This window comes from Otolemur garnettii, unplaced genomic scaffold (genome assembly GCF_000181295.1).
Source record: "Otolemur garnettii isolate 467f Iridium unplaced genomic scaffold, OtoGar3 scaffold00090, whole genome shotgun sequence".
Taxonomy (NCBI): Eukaryota; Metazoa; Chordata; class Mammalia; order Primates; family Galagidae; genus Otolemur; species Otolemur garnettii.
Window position 1 is genome coordinate 7,396,080 of NW_003852485.1, and position 24,027 is coordinate 7,420,106.

The following is a 24,027-nucleotide window of genomic DNA, read 5'->3' on the forward strand; positions in this document are numbered from 1 at the left end:
AAAGAGGTCAGTGGAGTGAGGAGGTGAACCTACGCCTATCGTCTCAGGGTTATCTCTTGTTACTTCACCAAGTTTATGTCTTCAAATAACGGGTAGTCTTAGTAAAAGACTTGATGTGGGATATGGTCAAAAGGAATGACCAAGAAAAAGGATGGAAGAGGAATGTGTGAAGAGCGGGCAGGGAAGACCTGAGACGAGGAAGGAAGGAAAAACATACTTGATGGTGGAAATGGTACTTTTAGGCGTAAGTGAGGCGTTTGGGGATTTTTCCATACTTTTTTCTTGTCCTGCCTTATCCTGCCATAGTTTGGAATGGCATTTGTTTTTTAACCGAGAAAGTGAAATATCTGAATGATGCCTCTGCAAATTCACCCTGAGGGAGCACTTTTCCCTTGAAGGCTGATGGAGCTGACTCAGCCAGTTGGCTGATCCACCCCATCTCTGTTGCCCCTCGGGAAGTACCTTTCTGCCAAGGAGAAGTGTAAGCTTCGGAGCAGGAGTCATGTTTTTTATTGTTGTTTCATAAGGAGTAGACTTTCTTGTCCTAACCACTTTCCTCGTGGTTATCTCACTGGTAAACACAGAAATCTCAGTAGCAAGTAGTAGATAAGAAGAAAAAAAATCTTAGACATGAGCAAGGGCAGATCTGTTTATGGTGAAGATGAAAATGGGTTGAAAATTATTTTCCTGGTACCTTGTTTCATAGCATCCTGATGAAAAGAGATTGGAAGGCCTCTCCAAGCAGCTGGACTGGGACGTTCGGAGCATTCAGCACTGGTTTCGACAGAGGCGCAATCAGGAGAAGCCCAGCACCCTGACGAGGTTCTGTGAGAGCATGTGAGTTGCTGTTTTTCCTTTTGAAAGAAAAACCTGCTGAGTACTCATGCCATGGTGAGATGAAAAATAATAGACCCATGCAGGCTCTAGCAGCCCTTAAAAAGCATACCATTTGTTGCAAAATAGCTTAGGAAAAACAGGGGGAATGGTAGTTTGTAAGAATTTATGATATCCACTTGGAATGCAGTACCTAAAATTCAATTCCGAGTGGAGTTCCTGCAAAGTCAAGGTATAGGGTACAGTGATATTTTCAATCAGCCATCTATGAAATGTACCATTAAAAATCATTTACATTTATAGATGCCGATATTTGAATTTTGATTGAGGGGACTTTCCACTGGTGAAGACTAAGTAGGATATGTGGTCAGTGGGTCATGACAGTGTCCCCCATTTCTCAATAACTGGAGAGTTAGGAAAGGGCTTTATTATATTCCTGGGTAAGTTTAATCAAGCATTGCTTGAAGGTGGGGACGGAGTGGAAATCTCTTCCATTTTTGAAGTATGAACTTTATGGTACATACATTATATCTAACTAGAGTTGTTAAAATAATAAAAGACTCACAGAGAATTCTTCAAATACTGTTTTGTGCTGCAATGTTTTAGGATAGAGATACTCAATGTGATCGTCTTTAGGAAAACCTGGGAAAGGAATATGGAAGCATTTGAGAACCTTCCCAACCAAGGGAAGATACTGCCTTGAGAGTCTCTACTCCACTTGGTGTTTGTCTTTTGGGATATGAATGTTCCTTTGTCTAACGGTTCTTGTCCAGGGAGCTCTGCCCTGACTCCAGGTCATTTAAACAAGAGAACTTTCAGGGGCGCTCTCGGTTGCAGGCCCTTTCTATTTGGGCTTGAATGTGCATTTTCAGGTTTGGCTTCTAATTATGCCCTAAATGTATTTTAGTAATTGCAACTTGAGAAGGAAACCTAATGTTATCAGAGAAATGATGGAAGGCAGGAACATATCATAAATTCCTAGGGCTGGGTAAATGTGGACAGAATAAATACAGTTTTCAGGTCAGAATATTTATAAAACAGGGAAAAAAACCTAGTAGATATAATCGGAAGAGCACTTTCTAGAACTGAAATGAGTGGCAGTTTATGGAAGAAGGGGGGTATGTATCTGGACTCCCGGTCAGAAACTAGAATTGCTCTCTGGCCTGGCCCTGCCTCACCCTCAAAGGGCCTACATTTGTCATTGAGCCACGGGTTAGAGCAGCAGTACAGCGGCTGAGTCTCAGCCCCTGTCTGCTCGCTGAAACTCACATGCTGTCTCCACCAACTAAACTCACCGGTAACTCAGTAGCCCCTTCTGTACTATACTGCGTCTAGACCAGTTTCTCCCAAATACCAATGTGCGTAGGCCTTGGTCACTTGGCAGTCCTGTAAAAATGCAGATTCTGATTCACTTGATCTGGGATGGCAGCTAAGATTCTGGATTTTTAACAGTTTCCAGGGTGATACTGATGCTGCTGGTCCATGGATCCCACTTTGAGTAGCAAGGATCAGCTTCCAGTGTCTATGTCATCCCCTTGAGTCCCCTGGTCTTCATCTGCATACTATAATAAACAGGACAGTCGTAGTTACAATCAGTTAGAAGTTATTTCTCAGGCATTACTAGTTGCATGATCATGTGGAGGCACTGTAGTGGAGAGAAGCAGTGCATAAATTACCATTATGATTTCTTCCCTCAACAAGCATATTATAATAGTATCTAGGAGATAATACATAATCTCTGAGTATGTGCAGATTGGTAGAAAATAACCAAATGTTATGTGATGGATACGAACACTCAGTAACTAAAGATGAAAGGAAAAAGATGGACAGTGGGTTGGGCATGCAGGGGTTACTGGGGCAGTGTCAGTGGCCTGTGACCTCTCTGGTGCACGAGCTGGTGTTGATGAACTCCTGTTCTGAAACTCTCTTCTTTCGGCTTCTGCATTGCCCTAGATTCTCCTGCCTTTCCAAGGTCTGTGCCTGCATCATTTCTTCTGCATTTCCGCTGTGGTCTGTAGCGAGCTGCTTCTCCAGATTCAGTCGCCAGCCTCTTATTTTCCTTACTCTACATTCATTCTCTGCGTCAAAATCATTTCATTTCACCAGCTTCTCTAGAGCCATGTGTCCAGTGCAGATGTTTCTTCCAAGACATTGTTCTGTTCTCTCCACTGACAGCTCTGATTTGCTTCCACTCCTGACTTCCTGTTTTCTCCTCTTTTCCGGATGTCTCCATTTGATTACAGGCTGCAAACTCAGGCCAGGCAGCCACTGAGGAACATTCACCCTATAGCCCAGGCTCTTGTAGGTCTCATTATCTCTCATACTCACAGACAGACCCTCCTCCAAAAACCCGCAAAACATTTTTCTGAAATACTGCTACTCCCATCTAGATGCTTTAAAACTGGTGACTTTTTCTACAACTGTTGGGTAAGTATTAGGCCACTGGACCTGACCACTGCAGTCTGGTTTTCACCTGTTTGATGCCAGTCATCCAAGTGACCTCTTCCTTCCAGAGGGCTGTGTTTTAACTGCTCAAGCCTTGGTTGTTCCTGCCTTTGTGTGTGTGGTGTCCTGGCCCGGACACCTCCTGCCACTCCTATTCATCCCCTACCCATCCTCCAAATCCCAGGCCCTCTCTCAAATGTGGCCTGTTTGGTCTAGAGAGAGCACAACTGCTCTTGAATGTTTAGGGCACTTTTTGTAAGTACTAGTATTTTAATCTGGAATCATACACTGCCTATGTAATTACTTAACATTTCTTAACTTGGCTATCCATCTCCACTTCGGTTCTGTCGTAAGTGTTCCTTGAAGAACGCAGGGCCCTGTCTTACTCTTCTGCGTTCTTCTCAGCCTTTCCCACAATGTAGGCTCTACTGAATAGCATTTGTTACATGACTGTATATTAAAATGGTGCTGTGTTTGGACATAGTTGCTGATCTTGGTTGCCACTTTGCCCCCACAAATGAGGAATGTCTGTGATCCACTGACTTAGTGTAAAATTTGTCTAGGAAAATAACCAGACTGTGGAAAACTACAAAACAATTGTAAAGATAGAAATTCAGAGGAAAAAAGGCATGCAAAGGAGACCATTAGGGAGCACCGTGAGGGACAAAACAGAACTGGACTGGCACATATGTGCACACGTCATGGGTATTTGCCTTTAAAAAATCATCTAGAGCAGTTGCTCCTAACCAGGGATGCACTTGATAATCACCTGGTAACCTTTTCAAAGGTTCAAAGGACCTGTACGTGGTCAGGCCCCATCCCAGGGTGTCACTGTGATGCCACAGGTGGAGTCTGGACATGTGCATTTTGGAAAAAATGCTCCAAGCGCTCATGACACACATCCCCAGTTAACAAAAGAGCTGACTGCTATTCCTAAATACGAAAAATCAAATTAGAAAGCAAGAGAACACTAATTTGGGGCTTGGAGATCTGGGGCTAAAATATAAAGAATTTGTAGTTTTCCTATTATATAAGTTACTATTTTAGAAAATATAGAATCCCTTTAGGGGAATCGTATTTCATCTTTTCCCAGTATGCATGCCAGACTGTTCTTGTAAGCATCTGCTGGCATGTCCGATACTTGGCACACCCATTTCATGCAGATGGACCGAGGAGAAGTTGTTCAGCAGGGAAAGTGCTGAAACATTGCTGGGACTTTTTTTTTTCTCTTGCTAGATGTCAGTCATTCACAGTCATGTCACTTGTGATGAATATTTCTTCCAAAAGCATTTAAACCCTCATTGGCAACTGAAATAGAATTTTAAAAGAAGTGACGAATTTACAAAAATGAGATGTCATCTGAGACGTTTTAGGAGAAACTGGTTCAGAAGGAAAGCTGGTGCTGGTGGGAATTATGCCCTTAGGTGGCTGAAGCTGTGCTGTCCTGTGCTGACAGTGGCGTCAGTTGTAGGTGTTTATCACTCAGGATGATACATAATAAACAATGTAATGAAAATATCTGCTGGATGGAACAGGAAGAGGCAGAGGCATAAGATACCAGAATTAATGGCTTTCCTGTCATTTGGGCCATACTTGTGCCCATGATTTTTTGAATATCACAGGTCTGGGAGTGGCTTCCATTTGAGCAGTCTCAAAGTGGTCTCTCTTATGAATAATCTGAAAATGTAGGGCAAATCCTATTCATACAGATTAATACTAATTTATTTAAATTGAAGTCTGCTCCATCTAGTGCTAAGGTTATGGAGCTTGTTTTACGCAAGATGAGGGCCCAAGAATCTCTTTTTTCTTTAAGAATTCCATTTTAGAGTTGATACTGATCAAACTATCCTCCAATGCTACCATATCTAGATGTGTTTTACAGTGGAAGTGGACTCACCAAAATCTGGGAATCTTTTGAAATTGTGACTTTATTTCTGGAAGGAACCCTGTGATCTTGATTTCATTGAACGCAGGGTAGTTCATCAGTGAAACACAAGTAGCTTAATCAGTTGCTCTCATGCCATCGTTTCAGTCCCTGTGAATCTACACAGCCCTTTTTACTTGGATAAATCAGCAGTGCTGTCTTGTGACCTCAGTAAGAAAGTGGAGCCAAATAACTTACTGTGGGGGAAGAGAGGAGCAAGGCCATCCAGGAAGCATGTAGCTGTTTCTCCTCTCCCTCCATTTCGGATCAGTCTTTCATCGGAGGAACCAGTGGGGTAAATACCTTCAACAAGTTTTCAGCCATGTGTTTGCAAACAAAAAAATAACTGAATGTTTGTAAACTCTGTCCATATATTCCATACTCTGGTGATGGACAAAGTTTCGCTAGAGAGAAAATTCAGTTTTGATTATTTCCTTTATCAGATCAAGACATGAGCATCTTCTACAAAACTTATGCCAAAATTCTCTTTGAGATTAATGGCGTTTTTGAAGTGGGGGAATAAGGAAGGATGCTATTCTAGAACACAGAACCTTCATTTTTTTCAGTACTGGGATACGTATTCAGCAATGTGTAGATATAGATCCTAAGCCTGGAAAAGAAGTTAATGATGAAGTGGAGGGGTGGTCTCTCGGTTCCTGACAAGTACAGGGTGAGATGTCTTCTTTCTGCTGTGTGACAGGGGTGGTTGTTCACCCATTAATACAGTACAGTCCCTGGATCGGAGGCAACTTCTGTCATCCAGAGTGTAGAATTGTGGTCTCAGTTATTGCTCAGTGAATGTCTTGTCATTCAAGATTCTTACTTTAAGCAGTTTTATATCTGTGGGTTATATTCAGGTCAGGGTTAGCTGTGGAGCAGAGGTCAGTCAACTTTTCCTATAAACGGCCAGACAGTAAATACTGTAGCCTGTAAGAATATCAATGCAATTACAACTCTACTGTTACAGCCCAGAAGCAGCTGGAGAAAACGCTAATACAGGTGAGCTGGGTCTTTTCCAATAAAGCTTCATTTATGGATACCGAAATTTGAATTTATCATTTTCATGTGTCATAAAGTATTCTTTAAAAATTTTTTTTCTACCGAACTATTTTCAACTCCTGGGCCATACAAAAACAGATGGTGTGCTGGATGGTGGCCCTTGGGCCGCAGTTTGCTAAACCCTACTTTAGGCTTCCAGTACTAGTTGTTCTTCCACAGTTTCAAGAAAGAGCCTCATAGCACCAGGCACACTCATCCATTTCTCAGGCTTTCACTACACAGTAGAAGTATTAGCACAGTCTTATACGCCCGTCTCCAGTATTCCTGGGACATGATACCTTGATGCCCTGCGGTTTCATTTCGCACGATCAGGCTTTCTTTGAAGGTGTTAGTATCTCAAGGCAGCATGAGGATTGATGACCTGGACTGTGGACAGTCTACTCTTCTGCCTTGAGTAAGCTTTTGAGACTTTGCCCCCTCTTTGTATTCTGGACCTACCATCTGTGGTGAGTGAGCTCAGGTGTCCCATTTGGATCAAGCCTTGCACATTCCTTGATGGCATATGGCTAGGTCTCTAATGCCTTCACACTGGCTAATTAAGGAATAGAGGTTTTTTGCTGAAAAGAGCAACTAGGCCATCCCTCAGTCAAGCCGGCTGCATATTAGGCTGTGCTTACATTTGACTGCTGAGTTTTTCTTTAGATCCTACATTTCTAAAGGCGTTTTTTTGAGTAAGGTTTCTAATAATTTTGGCCAACATGGAATTGGATGGTGATAAAGAGGACAGAATATATAAGGGGGATGAATAACTGAATTTATGAAGGCCTAATGTTCTTATAATCTATTTTAAAAATATTTTTTTTATTTCTGATTTAGAACAAAATCACGTAAATCATTATAATCAATTTTGATTGTAGAGGATGTATAGAAATACACATGATATTTAAAAACAATTGGCGGAAAATATTCCAAAGCCTGTCACCTAGAAATAAAGGCTAACATTTACTACTTACACAGTGTCATATTTGATACATGTGCCCCCTCCAGTAGTTATGTGTACTGTGTGTCAGTACGTGGTGCCTGCCCTTCTTTTTTTTTTGCAGTTTTTTGGTGGGGGGCTGGGTTTGAACCCACCACCCCCCAGCATATGGGGCCAGCGCCCTACTCCTTTGAGCCACAGGCACCGCCCTGGTGCCTGCCCTTCTTGAGACATTTTAAAGGGAATGTTCATAAAACACCCATCAGTGTTCAAGAGAAGACTGTAGAGACATTATGTCTTATCTTTAGGACCTGAAAGTGGCAGCACAGTGAATTGCGCTGTGACAAATGCATTCCTAAATATGGCCACATCATGCAAAATTGCACAACAAAAACAACATAACATAGGGGCTTGGGAGAAAAGTGGATCAACACTTTTTAGGGGATCAACACTAAAAATCTTCATCAGTGACACTTTGAAAAAAAGATAACCTAATAAAAGGTTAATAGGTTAATAATAGGATAAATGGTTAGGAAATACAGAAATACTTACTGTAATAAATATGGCACTTCACTTTGAAAAAGACCTGAAGTTTGCTTCTAGGTGGTACATCAGTCCATGCCGTAACAAAATACCACAGGCTGGGAGTTTAAAGAGCAGAAGTTTATTTTCTCATCATGGTGGAGTCTGGAAGTTCAAGATCAAGGTGTCATAGGTTTGCTTTCTCCTGGCCATTCTTGTGAGTGTGCACATCCTTAGTGTCCTTTCCTCTTCTCATAAGGACATCACTCATATTGGAATAGGGTCTTACCATTATGTCTCATTTAACCTTAATTACCTTATTACAGGCCCTGTTCCCTAATACAGTCACTTTGGGAGGTGGAGCTTTAACATGTGAATTCTGGAGCTGGGTGGGGGACACAGTTCAGTCTGGAACAGTGTTGGAAAGTTTGCCTTGTGAGTGAATGGGTAGTGGTGCACAGAGGATCTGAGATTAGAGGGAACGTTGCAGCACCACATGGGTGTGGCTTGGAGCACGTGAGAACTGAGGTGACTCTGAGGGTGTGCGTGTTTGTGTTCCCAGGCCCACAGTTTTCTGTGTTCACCTGGTGTTTCTGGCAGAGGAAACCATGGATAAACACATGTGGAATTTGTGTGTGCTCAGGTTGGAAGGCAGTCACATTGTTACCACAGGCCTTCCCGCAGATGGGGCAGCATGTGATGAGGGAGTGGGCTGTGGAGCCAGGCAGCCTGGGTTTGCAGCTAATCCCTAGGAAAACTCTCCGGGGGCCTGGGGAGAGTGGTTGGCCACCCTGCACGTCAGCATCTTTACTTGTGAAATGGGCATCTTAATAGTGCCTGTCTCCTGGAGTTGCCAGGAAGACTGAATGAGTTCCTGTATGTAAAGTGTTTAGAAAGGTGTCTCCGTGGTAAGGAGGTAGTCTCAGGTATGCTCAGTGTCATCCACCGGTCAGTCGTTGGCTGTGACCATCAGCAAATAGCTCTCAGTCTGTCATGGCCAGGTACCAGTCACAGGGCTGATCAGCATCAGAGACAGCCAGGGGTCCCCATCCGTGCCACCGACAGCCACAGGGCTGCATCAGCACCACAGTCAGCCAGGGACCCCCATCAGTGCCACTGACAGCCACAGGGCCACATCAGCACCACAGGCAGCCAGGGGTCCCCATCAATGCCACCAACAGCCACAGGGCCACATCAGCACCACAGGCAGCCAGGGGGCCCCATCAGTGCCACCAACAGCCACGGGCCCACATCAGCACCACAGACACGGTACCTGCAGAGGCTCCTCTGGTGTTGGTCGTTTAGAAGGAGGGATCCAAAGCAATACAAAGACAGCAAGCAGGCTGTCTATTTAGAATGATCATCTTTTATTCTGTGGAACCCCAAGGTGGCAAAATCCATGTGGATTCACAGGACTGTCGTCTTGGACATGACTCACACACAAGAAAAAGATGCAGACCTGAAGTTGAGAGCCTCCACATCCAGCTTGCTGCATGTAGCTGCGTGACCCAGTGGCCAGGGAAAGTGTCCTCCTCAGTAGGAATCAGTGCCCACTGTGCCTCTGGAAGCCGAGGCTTTTGAAGCACCACAGGAGAAATGTCAGAACCCAGCGAATGTCTTTGAACCGCAGAGATTTAAAATTTGCCCTGGTGATTCTGAGGAGGACACAGCTTGCCTCTGCAGGAGGAGAGAGGAACAAAGCCTGGTGCTCCGCGGTGCTGGCTTTAGTAAAACCACCTCTGTGGGGCCAGCGCCGTCTGATCAGCCTTGGGTCAGCATGGCTTCTGGGCACAGGAGTTTGCGTTGTTACCTTCTGTGTGCAGGATAAATCCTAGGGCTGAGAAAGTGATTTACCAGGAACAGAATCGGGGGTGGGATCAGGTGTTCCTGGTCATGTCCTGGCTCTGTGACCCTCAGCAAGTCCATTAACTTTGCTAGGCCCTTGATGCCTCTTCTGCAAAAGGGAAACAGCAACTTCTGTTTATGGGGTCACTCTGGAGCTTAGCTGAAGGGGTATATGGGTAATGGGCATCTCAGCATTCTGTTCCCTTTCTACTGAGGCTGCAAAGTTCAGTGAATGACAATTTCCAAACTTGTGGGACTCACAGGGACAATTGACTCTGTTTATTAGTGAAGTTGGAAGTTGTTCAGTACCCTAGGCAGGCAACCATGAACTGTAATACTTACGTGAACTGGCTCCTTCCTGGGCCCCTTCCTTCTGGTCCTGCTGGTGGATTGTTCTAGGCCTTGTATCCTGATTTGCCACTGAGAGAACTATGTATTAGATTGCTGGAAGGGCAGAGCTGCTCTTGCCTGCCTTCTCTGTCATCCTCCCTTGCACTCACCTCCTGCAGTCTTAGGGGCAGGTACCTTCTGCTCAGAGCCAAAGTGTTTGCCCTCCTCCTGGCTGTTTGTCCTTCTGTGACTAGCTCCTGGTGGCCACAGCCCTTGGCAAGGGGCAGACAAGAGGCTTAAAAGAATCCTCAACTCTTACCAATTTCTTTTTAAATTTCAGATTAATATGCGGGTCCAGATGATTAGGTTGCAGTGTTGCGTTTGTTAGGTGAAGTCCCTGTTGTAGTTGTGCCCTGCACCCAGGAGGTGTGCCATGTACCCTTACATTGTGCCCAGTAGGTGGGAGCTCACCAAGCCTCCTCCTTCCTTCTTTCCCTTCTCCCCCTAACTTGAATTGAGTTTTCCTCTTATGTGGGCACATATTAGATCACCCACTGGCTTCATATTAGTATTGAGGATATTAGATTCTTGCTTCTCCATTTTTGTGATACTTTGCTAAGAAGAATGTGTGTCAGCTCCATCCAGGTTAATGCAAAAGATGTAAAGTCTCCATCTTTTTTATGACTGAATAGTATTCCATGGTAGACACATACCACAGGTTATTAATCCATTCATGGGTTGATGAGCACTTAGGTTGTTTCCACATCTTGGCAATTGTAAATTAAGCCGTGATAAATAATCTAGTACAAATGCCCTTATCATAAAATGCTTTTTTTTCTGTTGGGAGATGCCCAGTAATGAAATTGCAGACCCTTACTAATGTGACTGTGCTTGTCCAGAAAGTTAGCACACTGCCCGTGACTTCTAGCATTTGAATATTATACCTAGTAATGTAAGGGGAGAATGCGTTTGTGTGTAAGATGGTGGTGAGCATGGGCACTTGAATTAAGCAATAAGGCACCTAGTCATTTCCCAAATTGGGAAGATTTGAGTAGATTCCGAATGGCTGCTGGGGAAGCAGGTTTTTGAAGTTCATCTGTAAGCCTCCCCAAATCTAAATTCATAGCAAGTCCTCCATGTGATAGAAAATTTAACTACAAGCAATTAAAGCCAATTATTTTTATAAAATGTAAGTTGAGCTGCTGGCAGTGTCTATAATACTCTTGTGATTTGAACAAATTAAAGTGTTTTAGAGAAATTACTATAAATTTGGCCAATATTGCTTGTATTTCTTATATACAGTTTCTTAGCAGTTGACACCTGATAGGAGCCTCTTTACTGCCCTTAGGGCTCAACCAAGTAGAGAAGTTAGTGATACTGTTCTGCAGAGGACGTGCTGTGAGTGAGTAGTGGTTTAACTTTACACACAGTTCACTGACACCCAGGTCAAGGTTAGCAGCAGAATGGGCATTAGAACCTCTAGGGTTGGCCATATTGCTAATTCTGCAAGGTAACACTAACTCCTGCACTTCCTTTATTTAGCTACAGATGTAATGACTTGGTACATTCTCAGCATACGTATTATTACAGAATAGATTTTCTTGTAGATTTCATGGGCTCTAATGGTAGTAGGGAACTTAGACCTTGAGAGGAAAGGAGAGTGGGGTATTTACTGAGGTTGTATGATGTCCAGATGCTGTGAAGAGGCCTTGTAGGCAACAACCCAGTATAAGGTGTTAGATATTAAAAGCCATTCCTACCCACGAGGAAAAAGAAGCAAAGAGAGTTGGAGTAATCGGCCCAATACTACACAGCCACCGAGCCCCAGGACTAAGGTTTTCACTGAGCCTGGCTAATGGGGCTTCTGTCATTTCAGTTGCACAATGTTAGAGAAAACTCAGGAATATCACGTTACTGAATGCAGAGCAGACACGGAAAGGGGAAGTTGGCGTTTCGTTTACACATGCTAACCTCCTTTCTCTTTCCTTTCCCCCTTCAGTTTATGAAGACTAGGGTTAAATTTCATGCCTGCTCCTTGCTATACCTCAAGCACTTTTAGTGCTTCTCTGCTAGAGCTCTTAGAGACTTGCTGCATTCACTCTTTGCATCCATCTCTGCTTTTAAACTGTCAAAACTGTCAACCCACTGAGTTTGGGGACTGTGTCTTATCCATCTTTTCACCTCCACCGCTCTCAGCATGGTGCTTGATGCATGGCACGACCCCAGTCAATGTCTGTCGACTCAATCAATTATTTGGGCTTTAGGAATTGGAGTGAACCTCTGGGGACTAGAGGCCTGAATTTAATTGGAGGAAGCTCAAGTTTATTCTTTCACATAACTCTAGGGAAGGCTTATGGAGGGAGGGACAAGATGGGAAAGGCTTTTGGGAAGAGGTGACACTGCTGAATTTTCAAAGATGTTTATATGGGCCAAATGGAGAAAAAGAATGAGGGTGGCAAAGGCTGCCCCAGGGAGTGTAAATCACCTGTCGAGTACAGAGCAGTTGGACAGCTACAGTCAGTGTGGAGGGTATGGGGTGTATGAGGGAGGGAAAGCCAGGGCAGGTGGAACCTTCCTTGCCGTGCTAAAGCCCTGGGCATTTCTTCCCACCCTCTTCTCTAAATACCTAGGGCTACCTGCTCTTCTGCTCCAAAATCCAAGCTTTTACAAAAATCTGATGATTACTAGGGGATTAGCTCACTTATAGAACTGGTTTTGTATTATTAGGGCCTCATACCAATGTATGGCTAAATGTGAACTCTGTTTATTTGTTTCTGTAGCAGAGATGGTTGTAAACAGGCACCTTCCTGTTCCTTCTGTGGTTTGCCTTCCAGCCTTTTCCTTGTTCTTCTGAAGAGGATAATGGGTTCCCTTTACCACTCACCAGTTTACCCACCCTCGGCATGACCATACCTTCCTTTTTCTTTTTCCAGCCTCACACAAACATGCCAACATTAAATATTGAAAAGAAAAGGAAATAGAACCAAGTTAGATTGTCATTTCACTACTGGCTGTATTTACTGTGTCATATTTCACAGGAAAAAAAATCAGGGTGTGGAACCCATGGTGACTGGTGGTTAAACCTCTGCGGTGAAGGTCCGTCATTGAAAGAACAAAACTAAGGCATGCAGTCAGGAAAGCGCGAACACGCTGTGTGCTTTGGGACAAGTAAAGATTTGAAGTCAAGATTGTCCCAGAAAACCCAGAACAAACCGTGCACCCTCAGGACTTAATTTCCTTCAATTTCCGAAATGGTTGCAGAGGACCTATTATGTGACAAGGTCTGGGCACTGGGGGATTGAAAGATAAAAAGGACAAAATCGCTCTTCTCTGGCGCTGAGAGCTTAGAGGAAATGGGCACAATTTAGGAGAGAACTACAGGAGCTCCCCTGGGGACAGGGCTGACTGAGTACGTCATATTGTACTTGAGGGATGGCAAGCCATACTTCAGACCAATCTAAGAAGTGGTCCAGGTAGAGAGCTTTATGTGAATGCATTTTATGGCAGATTTGGGGAACAGAATTAGTATCGAAGTATATAGGCTAAGTGGGTTATATCACTATTTTGTTTGTTTAAGTTTTCTCTTTCAAAGGAGTAGTATTTTATAGAGTGCTAACTGTGGAATAACATGTGACCATCTTGTGATAGGATTCTGCTGGATCTTCCTACAGTGAGGCATATACCTTGAGGGATCACACTGTTTATTATTGTTCTGGATGCTGGGAGAGTCAGGAAGCCTGGAAATGCCTCACTTATGGGAGACCTTTGATGCACCTGATCAGTGGAGCTCAGCTTTCATCCAGAGCCATCCCTGAACTGTCAGTCTCCCTTCCTTCTCAGTGGGTGGGTGGGGGTGGGGTTGCAGACAGGGTTAGGTGAGAGCCTGGAGGGGCAGCAGTATGGGAATGTTTTTTGACCTATATCAGATGTAAAGTGATACAAAGTCTGGGATGCTGTTTTTAGAAAAATGGAAACTGAGTGAGCACTTCTCAGTGCATGAGGAATGTAGTGAGCCAGGGGAGACCAGGGGGAGAGGCTCAAACCTGAGCTTGGAGCACTAGGCAGGATGCCCATACAGGTCTCAAGAAGTAGCCCAAAGAGGATTTCCTCCAGAGCTGTCTTTTAGATATGCTTTTCAATGGACACTTCTGTTTTTCTTCCTTTGAGTCGGTGGTGGTTCTCATCTACTGTTTTCCGTTGCATTATTAATTTTAGTCGTGGATATGTGGCCAGCTTGTATTGATTTCAGTTTTTCATTGATTCCAATTCTGAAACAGAACTTGAGCCTGTGTGCATCATTTCCATTTTATTGATTTAAAAATAAAATATTGTCTTACTACATATCTGGGATTACACAGTATTTACACAAATCCTTCCATGTCCTAAAACTGAAAAGCTTCTCTCTGTGACTTTAAGTGTTCATTTTTCTGTTTCCTTCCAACACTCACGTGATTCAGTAAACGTATTTCGAGCATTTGCTATATGCTGGGTTCTGTATAAGACGTTATAATAGTTAGAAAAACTGGACTTCTTCCCTTGTTAGATAAATGACACTGCCTTTTTATTTTATCACCTAAATCTTAGTTGCCTCGTAAATAAGGTAGAGCTAATAATTTCTAAGCCCTGTTGGAGCTGCTATAATGATTAAATAAAATAATTCATATAAAGTACGTAGGAAGGGGCCTAACACGTATTAAGAGCTCAAGAAAAGTAATTATTTTTGATCGATTCTAATTCCTGTGTATTAAGGGCTGGCAAAATGAATTGAATTCCCCAACCTAGTCAAATAATATCATTTCAAGCTTGCTTAACTACTCTTGGGTACATGTTGTTACTACTTTATTTTTATTAAATCCCCAGATGCATGAAGCAATTATTTGGTAGGTTTGGTGTGGTGACTTTTGTTGGAGAAGCTAAAGTGGCTATTTTTATTTCCTTCTCTTTAAGCTTCTTGGACATGAAGTGAGACCATGGTTTTCTGCCTTTCTGCCTTTTAAGTGGCATGTATTTTGACGCCACAGTTCTTTCCTTGTCTGAACAGCAGGGTGAGGCCTTTGGGGTGGAACTGGGAGGTTCGTATCTTCTGCCCGGAGGTCGGAGGTCGGAGCTCACAGGGTTGAGGGCACAGCTCTACCTGTCTGTCCTTACCACTTACCAACTTGCCCAGCCTCAGTTTTCTTGAAACTTAACAGGAGTTGAAATGTAAGTTTAAGTTCTAAATTTAAAAATAAAATATTGTCTTACTCCATATCTGGGATTACTGAGTGTTTACACATTGAAAACGGGGCTATGGAATTTTCTAAAAATGGAGAGCACTTGTGCTTTTGCAGGCGTGCAACAAAGGTGAGCTGTTGTTATACTCATGATAGCACTAGAGTAGCACTGAGTTACCTCTGAAGCAAAGAAGGTCCTTCTTTGGGTGGACTCATTTCTTGATCAAGTTTTAGCTTTTCCTAAGCATTTTATGAGATTCACAACAATGTATCCCTGTTTGGTTTATACTGCTGGGTGGAGGCACCATGCTTGTTCCTGTCCCCTGGTCTTTTTCTCATCCTTCTCCAACCCTGCCCAGCCCAGGATTCACTTTCTCCACTCAGCAATCACCTGCTTTTCCGTCTAGACCCAGCTCACCTTCATTTTGGAAATTGTGACTTTTTTTATCGGGTGACTTCTTTATGGCAGGTTGAATGCTCAGTGTCTTGCAAAAGCGAACATGGACATAGATCATTCTAACCTGGGTGACCCCTACTCGATGAAGGAAGCACCACATTCCCATTCTCATTTCCCCAAGTAGAAGTGACAGGTCCCTCCTTCAATAGTAATGATAACAGTTCATTGCTCTTACTTACGTTTCTTTTCATATGCTGGACTGTAAATTCCTTCAGGGCAAGGAGTCTGTCTTATTCCCTTTTGAATACCTAACACCTAGGACTGTACCTATACCTAAAAGGTGCCCAGAAAATGTTTTCAAAATGGGTGAGCACATATTTTACAGCTTATAACCTTTTAGAGATTATTTGCCATGTCTTTGGTGGTTTATGTAATGCTCAGATATGTTTTGAGTGCCTACTGTATGCCAAGCAGTCCTGTAAATGCATGGGAAATAGTTTATATTTCATTGAAGGAGGAGAGAGTAGACAAAAAAGTAAAATCGATAAGATATTCATGGCCTCAAGGTACCAGGGAGAAACAGAAAGCTGGGAAGAAAGATCAGTGGTATGTGTAAGGACAGGGGCTCGGGAATGAGTGCTGGGGAGGTCTTCCCTGAGAAGATGGCATTGGGGCCAAGGCCTGAAGGAGGCAAAGAGATCTCATTCGAGGCAGAGGAGGAGCAATTGCAGATGCTCTGAGGGGGAACACCTGTGAGGTGTCCCTGTGAGGTCCTGGGTGTCTAGAGTTGAAGGGGGGGGAAGAGGAGAAGTGGGGAAGAGGACGGCCAGACTGTGCAGAACCTTTGAGGCCGCAGTAAAGACTTCGGCATTTTGCTCTGAGAAGGGAAACTGTTGGAGGATTTTGAACCAAGGAGAGATTTGTTCTGATGTTTTTAGAGGGTCACACTAGCTAGTATACTCAGAATGATCCATAGGGCAGGCATGGAGACAGATGGAAGGCTGCCACAGCAATCCAGGTGAAAGTTCTTGGTGGCTTGAACTAAGATGGTAGTAGTGAGAGTAATGAGGAAAGTTCAGATTCTAGATTTTTAAAAGACTTTAATTTTTTTATTTTTTATATTTGAAGTTTTTTTTTATTATTAAATCATAACAATGCAGTACATTAATACTATCATGGGGTACGGTGTACTGTTTCTTTTTTTTTCTTTTTCTTTTTTTTCAGTGTACTGTTTCTGTATACAATTTAAAGTACTTTCATCCAACTGGTTAACATAGCCTTCATGACTTTTTCTTAGTTATTGTGTTAAGACATTCATATTCTACATTTAGAGAGATTCACATGTACCCTTATAGGATGAACCACAGGTGTGATCCTGCTAATCACCCTCCCTCCACCCACTCTCCCCTCTCCCCATGTTCCTGGGCTAAAATTGGGTTATAGCTTTCCTATGAAAGCTATAAATTAGTTTCATAGTAGGGCTGAGTACATTGGATACTTTTTCTTCCATTCCTGTGATACTTTGCTAAGAAGAATATTTTCCGGCTCCATCCATGTAAACATGAAGGATGTAAAGTCTCCATCTTTCTTTATGGCTGCATGGTATTCCATGGTGTACATATACCACAATTTATTGATCCATTTGTGGATCGATAGGCTCTTGGGCTTCTTCCATGACCTGGAAATTATGAATTACAGTGAACATTCTGATACAGATATCTTTATTGTAGCATGATTTTTGGTCTTCTGGACATATACTTAATAGAGGAATTATAGGATCAAATGGCAGGTCTATTTTTAGTTCTTTAAGTGTTCTCCAGATATCTTTCCAAAAGGGACATATTAGTTTGCAATCCCACCAGCAGTGTAGAAGTGTTCCCTTTTCTCCACACCCACGCCAGCATCTGTGATTTGGGGATTTTGTGATATGGGCTAATCTTACTGGTGTTAGATGGTATCTCAAAGTAGTTTTGATTTGCATTTCTCTGATGATTAAGGATGGTGAGCATTTTTTCATATGTTTTTAGGCCATGCACCTGTCTTCTTCAGAGAAGTTTCTCTTCAAATCTCTTGCCTACCCTGAGAGGGGATGACTTTAATTTTTAAAAATTTCATAATTTCTAGATTTTTAAAAGACTTTAATTTTTTAATTTCATAATTTAAAACATTTTTCAGCATATAATGCAAAAACAATAGTTCAGTGAACCCCATGTATTCATCACCTATATCCAATAATTGTTAGCGTTTTGACATTTTGCTTTACCGATAGCTTTGTTGCTTGAACCCATTTCAAGAAAGTAAATTACGGATATTGTGAGACTTTGTATTGAAGCATGAATCCCTAGAAAATAAAGATGTTCTCCTAAATAAACAGAATACCGTTATTCTAAACTACATTACTCATATTCAGATTTTCCCAATTACCTTCCCCTCGGTATCTTTTATATTTGTATTTCTTTCCAGATAGATTCCAGTCAAGATTTACACTTTATATTTGGTAGTGATGGCTCTTAAAACTTTCTCTTTCATTTTTAACTTTTTAATTTTGGATTCATTCTACAGAAGAGTATCAAGAATAGTATGTGGGTCACTAAGAAAGTTTTGAGATACGCGAAAATCAAGAAATGTAAAATCCGTACAAACAGAAGCAAACAAAGCCCTCCCAGCAGTACTGATAAGCCAAGTGAGTTGAAACTTGCACAAGTGGATCAGAAAGGATGCCATGGACTGTGATTTTTAGACGTGAAATAGTGGACCATTAACATTATACCATCCTTGCTCTGATGTTCTTTCTGTTTCTCTCATTGCATGTACACACGCACACACGTGCATACACACACAGAGAAACACATTTGTCATGAATGATTTCAGTGGAAGGTTCAGATCCAGCTCTGATTTGGAGAGAGTCAACAGCTTTCCCAGGAAGACGTGGTTGCAGGTTTAGCAAAAGTGTGCCATACTCACCGCTGCTCCTGACCCACCACTGTTCACTCTTACCAAGGAACAAGTCGGTCAGGAAGCCACACCGCAGCCAGGGCTTTTAAAGATACAGGAAATACAGCTGTGGAGCCAGAGGTGGTGATTCACCAAATTAGAATTATTCTCACCAGCCGCGACATAAAGTCCCCAGAGAAGGTGTGTGCTGACTTGATCAGAGGTGCAGAGGAGAATCTCAAGGTAAAAGGACCAGTTCGGGTGCTTACTGAGACCTTGAGAACGACTCAAGAAAAACTCATTGTGGTGAAGGTTCTAAGACTTGGGATCGTTTCTGAGTGAGAATCCACAGGCCACTCATTGACCTCTGCAGCCCTTCTGAGAGGGGTAAGCAGAGGACTCCATCAGTATGGAGCCAGGAGTTGGGGTTGAAGTCACCATTGCAGATGCTTAAGTCAGCTGTTTTAATAAATTGATGACCAGTTGCTTAAAAATAAAGGAAGAGAGAGTAAACAGAATTTTACTCTCTGTGAGACTGGCTGTGTGGTGTGAGATGAAAGTGAGGACTGGAGAATGACCCTCAGGTTTTCTAACCCTGGGCTGTCAGGAGGCAGGAGTTGAGGGGGAGCCCGCAGGAGCAGACCTGGGAGGAAGCCTGGTGCTTTGAATTTGGTCATGTGAGGCTTGAGGTGTCTGTTGGATGTCTCTGTGGATGGGCGCTGTAGGCAGCTGGGCAGATGCATAGAGTTTGGAGAGGAGGTGTGGGCTGCACATGCAGACTTGGCAATTCTCAGTGAGTAGAGATTAAAGCCCTGAGATGTTGTATGACCTTGGAGCAAGGGAGGGTCAGTAGGGAACAGCCCATATTCTAGATCATGGAGTTGGGGAGGCTGAAGCAAGGCTGAGTGAGCAGGGAGCCCAGAGAAGATAGTAATGGTTGACTGAGAGAGACACTACTGATGGGTCATGTGACAACTCTGAAGTCATGAGTGTCTATTAAGCATGGTTGGGGTGGAGTGGTTGGGTTGAAACTGTAATCCAAGAGATCTTAAGAGAAAATGGAGGCAAGAAATTAAAATATGGGAACTCATGAGAAGTTTGTAATAAAAGGGAGGCTCAGAACAAGAAAGTGGTAATTGGAGGAGGCGTGCAAGGTTAAGGATTTTTTAAATAAGAGGAAAATGATGGCATGTTGGTATATTAGTGGGAATATTCAGCTCAGAGAAAAAAATTGATGATGTGGGAGAGGAAAAAAATGATAGGGTCTGTATCTTTGCCCTAGGCTGGAGGCGCTGGTTTGTGGTGCCCAAGTCATGGACGGTTGCTTTGCAGCCCAAGTGCCCGGCAGGGACACAGGGAGGCAGAATCTTGTAAGTCATCCTAGTCAACAGGAAACAGGGACATCCCTGGGAGGAGGAAGTATTGAGAATTTTGAGGAGAGGAGAAGTGTGAAAGAATTCTCTGGAGGTGTGTTTAATTTCTCTGTATGGAACAACTTTATCTGTGTGTGGATAAAAGGAAATGAGGGAGGACATCAGTGGATTGCATTTTGTAGGAATATGGGTTGTGAGTGACAGGAGAGTGTGGTCACCTACAAGTCACCCTTCCCTAATCCAAATAGCCATGGAGTTGGCATGAACCTTCACAGTGTCATGACTGCTTGAATGGAAAACTAGGCTGAAAGCACCACTGGAAGGACCAGGCACAGTGGCTCACGCCTGTAATCCCAGCACTCTGGGACGTTGAGGTGGGAGGATCACTTGATTGAGCTCAGGAGTTTAAGATCAGCCTGAGTAAGGGTGAGAACCTGTCTCTACTGAAAATAGAAAATCTAGCTGAGTATTGTGGTGGACACCTATAGTTCCAGCTGCTGGGGAGGCTAAGGCAAGAGGATTGCTTGAGCCAAGAATTTGAGGTTGCCGCAAGCTATGAAGCAGGATGACAAATTAAGACGCTGTCTCAAAAGAAAAAAAAGCACTGGGAGGTTCAGAGACCTGTCTCAGATATTTGGTGCAGGCATTTATCAGACCAAACTCTGGAACTCATACCAGCTAGTAAGTGTTTATTTATTCTTTATCATGTCCACATTCCTTGTTTACCAGAGAGGGAGGGCAAGTCCCTTATGTCCTTGAGTCAATCTGTAACTTTTAAAGATACTGAGGGCACAAAACTGTGCCCCTAGAGCCTCTGGTGATTGCCTTGAAGGCAAATGTTGCCCTGTAAATGAAGAAGCACTGTTGTGTCTTCAAGTTCTTTATCCAGTGAGCTGCTGAGGTCAGTAGATTCTTAGTAAATTGGATGACGTTCCGTTCCGAACTCCCTTCTCTCCTAAGACATTCTCTTCCACATACTGAAGATTCTTAAGCTGCCGCGTGGATTTCTCTTGTGCTTTTCAGTGATTTGATGCATTAGACATTTTTATTTAATTTATGCTTTTAATTTTAAGAAACACACAGACATGCCTGCAGCCAACCAGCCAGTTTTCTAAAGCTGCATATAAATAAGAAAGAAGGGGGGAAAAGCAAGCAGCATGTTTTTATTTCTTATCCAGTTTTTCTTTTCCATTATACTTTGCACACTGTATCCTCATTAGGTCTTTTAGATCAAGGTTTCTCATTGTGAAAATAAGGTTTTCATTAGGAAGACAAGCAAATAAGGGAATCAAAACTGTAAGGGATGCATTTTTGTAAAATCCTAGGGGTGTAAAATTTTGGTATTTAAAAAATAGGCCTCTGATAATTATCTCAAATAAACAGTGTTCCCTAAAAGTATTAAATGTTTAATTAAATGTAAGTAATGATTTAATGGATAAAGTCAAATCAGAAGTATATATAGAAATAAAATAAAAATTCTAATCTTAACAGGAAGAAAATAATTCTTTCAGTTATTTTAAACTTTTTTTTTTTTTTGGTTTTTTGGCCGGGGCTGGGTTTGAACCCGCCACCTCCTCCGGCATATGGGGCCAGCACCCTACCCTTTTGAGCCACAGATGCCGCCCAGTTATTTTGAACTTTTTATTATGAAAATTTTGACATGCCCCAAAGAAAATAGTTTAATGAATTTTCATGTATCCAACAGCTTCAGCAATGATATACATTATGCCATCTTCTTATGATAAAATAATAATTATTATTATTTTTTGAAATGGGTTTCACAATGTTACCCAGGCTGGTCTTACACTCCTGGGTTCAAGTGTTCCTTTTGTCTCAGCCTCCCAAGTAACTGGGATAATGCGCAGTATCTTTTTTTTTTTTTCTTGGAGATAGTGTCTCACTCTCTTGCCCAGAGTAGAATGTAAAGATTTCATCATAGCTCACAGCAACCTCAAACACCTGGGGTCAAGCAATACTTCTGCCTCCATCTCCTGAGTAGCTGGGGCTACAGTAGTATGTCATTGTGCCCAGCTAATTTTTCTTTTTCTTTTTCTTTTTTTTTTTTCTTACTGTATTGCTTTGTTTGGTCTCAAATTCCTGGCTTCAAGCAGTCTTCCCACCTTGGCCTCCTAAAGTGCTAGGATTACAGGTGTGAGCCACCACACCTGGCTGGTATTATTTTTATTTATTTTTTTGAGACAGAGTCTCACTATGTCACCCTCAGTAGAGTGCTATGGTGTCACAGCTCATAGCAACCTCAAACTCTTAGGCTTAAGGGATTCTCTTGCCTCAGCCTCCCAAGTTGCTGGGACTACAGGCCCCACAACACCAGGCTATTTTTTTGTTGCGGTTATCATTACTGATTTTAGCTAGCCTGGGCTGGATTCAAACCCACCAGCCTCGGTACCAATGCCCTACCCACTGAGCTACAGGTACCACCCTGACCTATCTTTTCATTGTAAATCCTTTTAAGTTGTTTCTAATTTATTTTCTTCTCCTTATAGTTTTTCATTTGGTTATGAGTCTTCTAAAAACATGCTTGGTGAGTTTTGATAGTTTCCTGTTCTCTGCAGATACTTTTTACCCAGTCTTTTGTTTCTTTACATAGAGTGAGCATGGTTGTTTCATTATCTATATTTGATAGTTTCAATATTCGTGAGGCTGTTTCTGATTCATGGCACCTATCTTTCATTGTGTGTTTAATTTTGTGCTACTTTTCTTCTTAAAAATATTGCAGAAGGGGGCTTCTTGGGGCCTAGAAAGAAGATGCTTTGCTCAGAGAGTTTATGCTTGTGCTCCTGTCAAGCATTGCCAGATACTTCCAGCCCAGGGTCACCTGGAACCAAGTCTGTGGTTTGCCATGATTCCCAGGCACTTGGGTTAACTGTGAGGGCTGTAACCACCAGGGGGAACCCCGATTTACTTGTGGTGGCAGATGCCTTTGGGGCAGTAGGAATTACGGTATTTTACTAAGGTCCCTGGGTTCCCAGTTTCCCAGAAATGTTTATCTCGAGAGCTTCTTACTATCTTGTCACCTCTACTACTTCTAAGGATTTTTTTTTTTTTTGATTGGGTTTAGTTGTTTTTAATAGGTAGCAAGGGGTTGTTGGTCTGAATAAACTAGCCTGCTATATATATCTGGAAAAGGAAGTATTAATGACTTTAAAATCTACTAAGTGTTGTATAGTAATGAAAAACAACCATGTGTGTTATGCCCACACAAAGTTTCACATGTGGTACATAAAGAATTTTGAAGACTAGAATTTTCATACACTTTTATTTTACACTGTATATCACTTTAATATTGATATGAAGTTCAACAAGGTTAGTTTGACCTTATGTCCAATGTGACTTCTCAGCTTTAACTGCCGCAATTTCCTAAAACTTCGTAGGACAGCTTTAGTGCCATCTTTGCCAAGTGTCCACAGTATCCAACATGGAACGGAAGGGTATGGCTTTTCAAACACATGAAAAATTGGCCTATGATGTTGTCTGGTACATATTGGGTAATAGTTGGCAAAGAGATTATTGCCTCATGTTGCCAGAAAACAACGTAGGCAGGGCTTGGTCGCACAAAGTAACATACAAACAAATGTAAATTCCATCAAATGTAGCTGCTTTGGTGGAATGCTGCTTATCCGTAGTACAGTTAGATAAATTTGGTAGTGTTAAACAGAAAACTTCTCTCAGAGGACAGAATCTTGAGTCAAGTTTTGAATGGTAGAAATATATGTTAGTGACAGGGTGGTGTATGAATAGGGAGAGACGGAGAGGGAGTCAGGACAGGTACGGACAAGTAGTGTGTGGGCTCTGGCAACATTATGGTGAGGATAGAAACTCTACTGGGAAAGTGACTGGGAAATAAATCTGGCGTGAGAGAAGAAAACACCCTAGTTCTGACTCTAAATTGAATGGGGACCATGGTTGATTTTTCAGCCAGCCACAGAATCTGTTTAGCTTTTCTTCTTTCCCATTGACTTTCTCTTCTGACTTTGAGAAGAGAGTTGCAGTTTAACCAGATGCAATGAGCTAAGGCCTCTTGGGTGGCCTCCCTGGATGTCAGCTCAAACCAGTCATTAGGTCTTTAGAGAATGGTTCGAAAATGCTAACCCTCAATATTAGCAGGGCCGTTTGAACTATGGGAAGAAGATAATGAGCGTGAAGTGGGACCTTTGGAGGTCTGGGTTGCCTAGAATTTGTAGTTACTTGAAAGGCTACAGGGTCCATTTGTG

The 24,027-nt window shown here is 42.6% G+C and overlaps 1 protein-coding gene and 1 pseudogene across 1 annotated transcript in view; both read left to right on the forward strand.

The window, feature by feature from the left end:
• CERS6 (ceramide synthase 6) overlaps positions 1–24,027 on the forward strand; it is a 302,263-nt gene that overhangs the window by 120,228 nt on the left and 158,008 nt on the right. The window contains exon 3 of the mRNA XM_003795162.3: positions 707–837. Within this exon, the coding sequence (XP_003795210.1) occupies positions 707–837 (131 nt within the window). The remainder of the gene's footprint in view (positions 1–706; positions 838–24,027) is intronic.
• LOC105887467 lies at positions 18,465–19,173 on the forward strand (annotated as a pseudogene).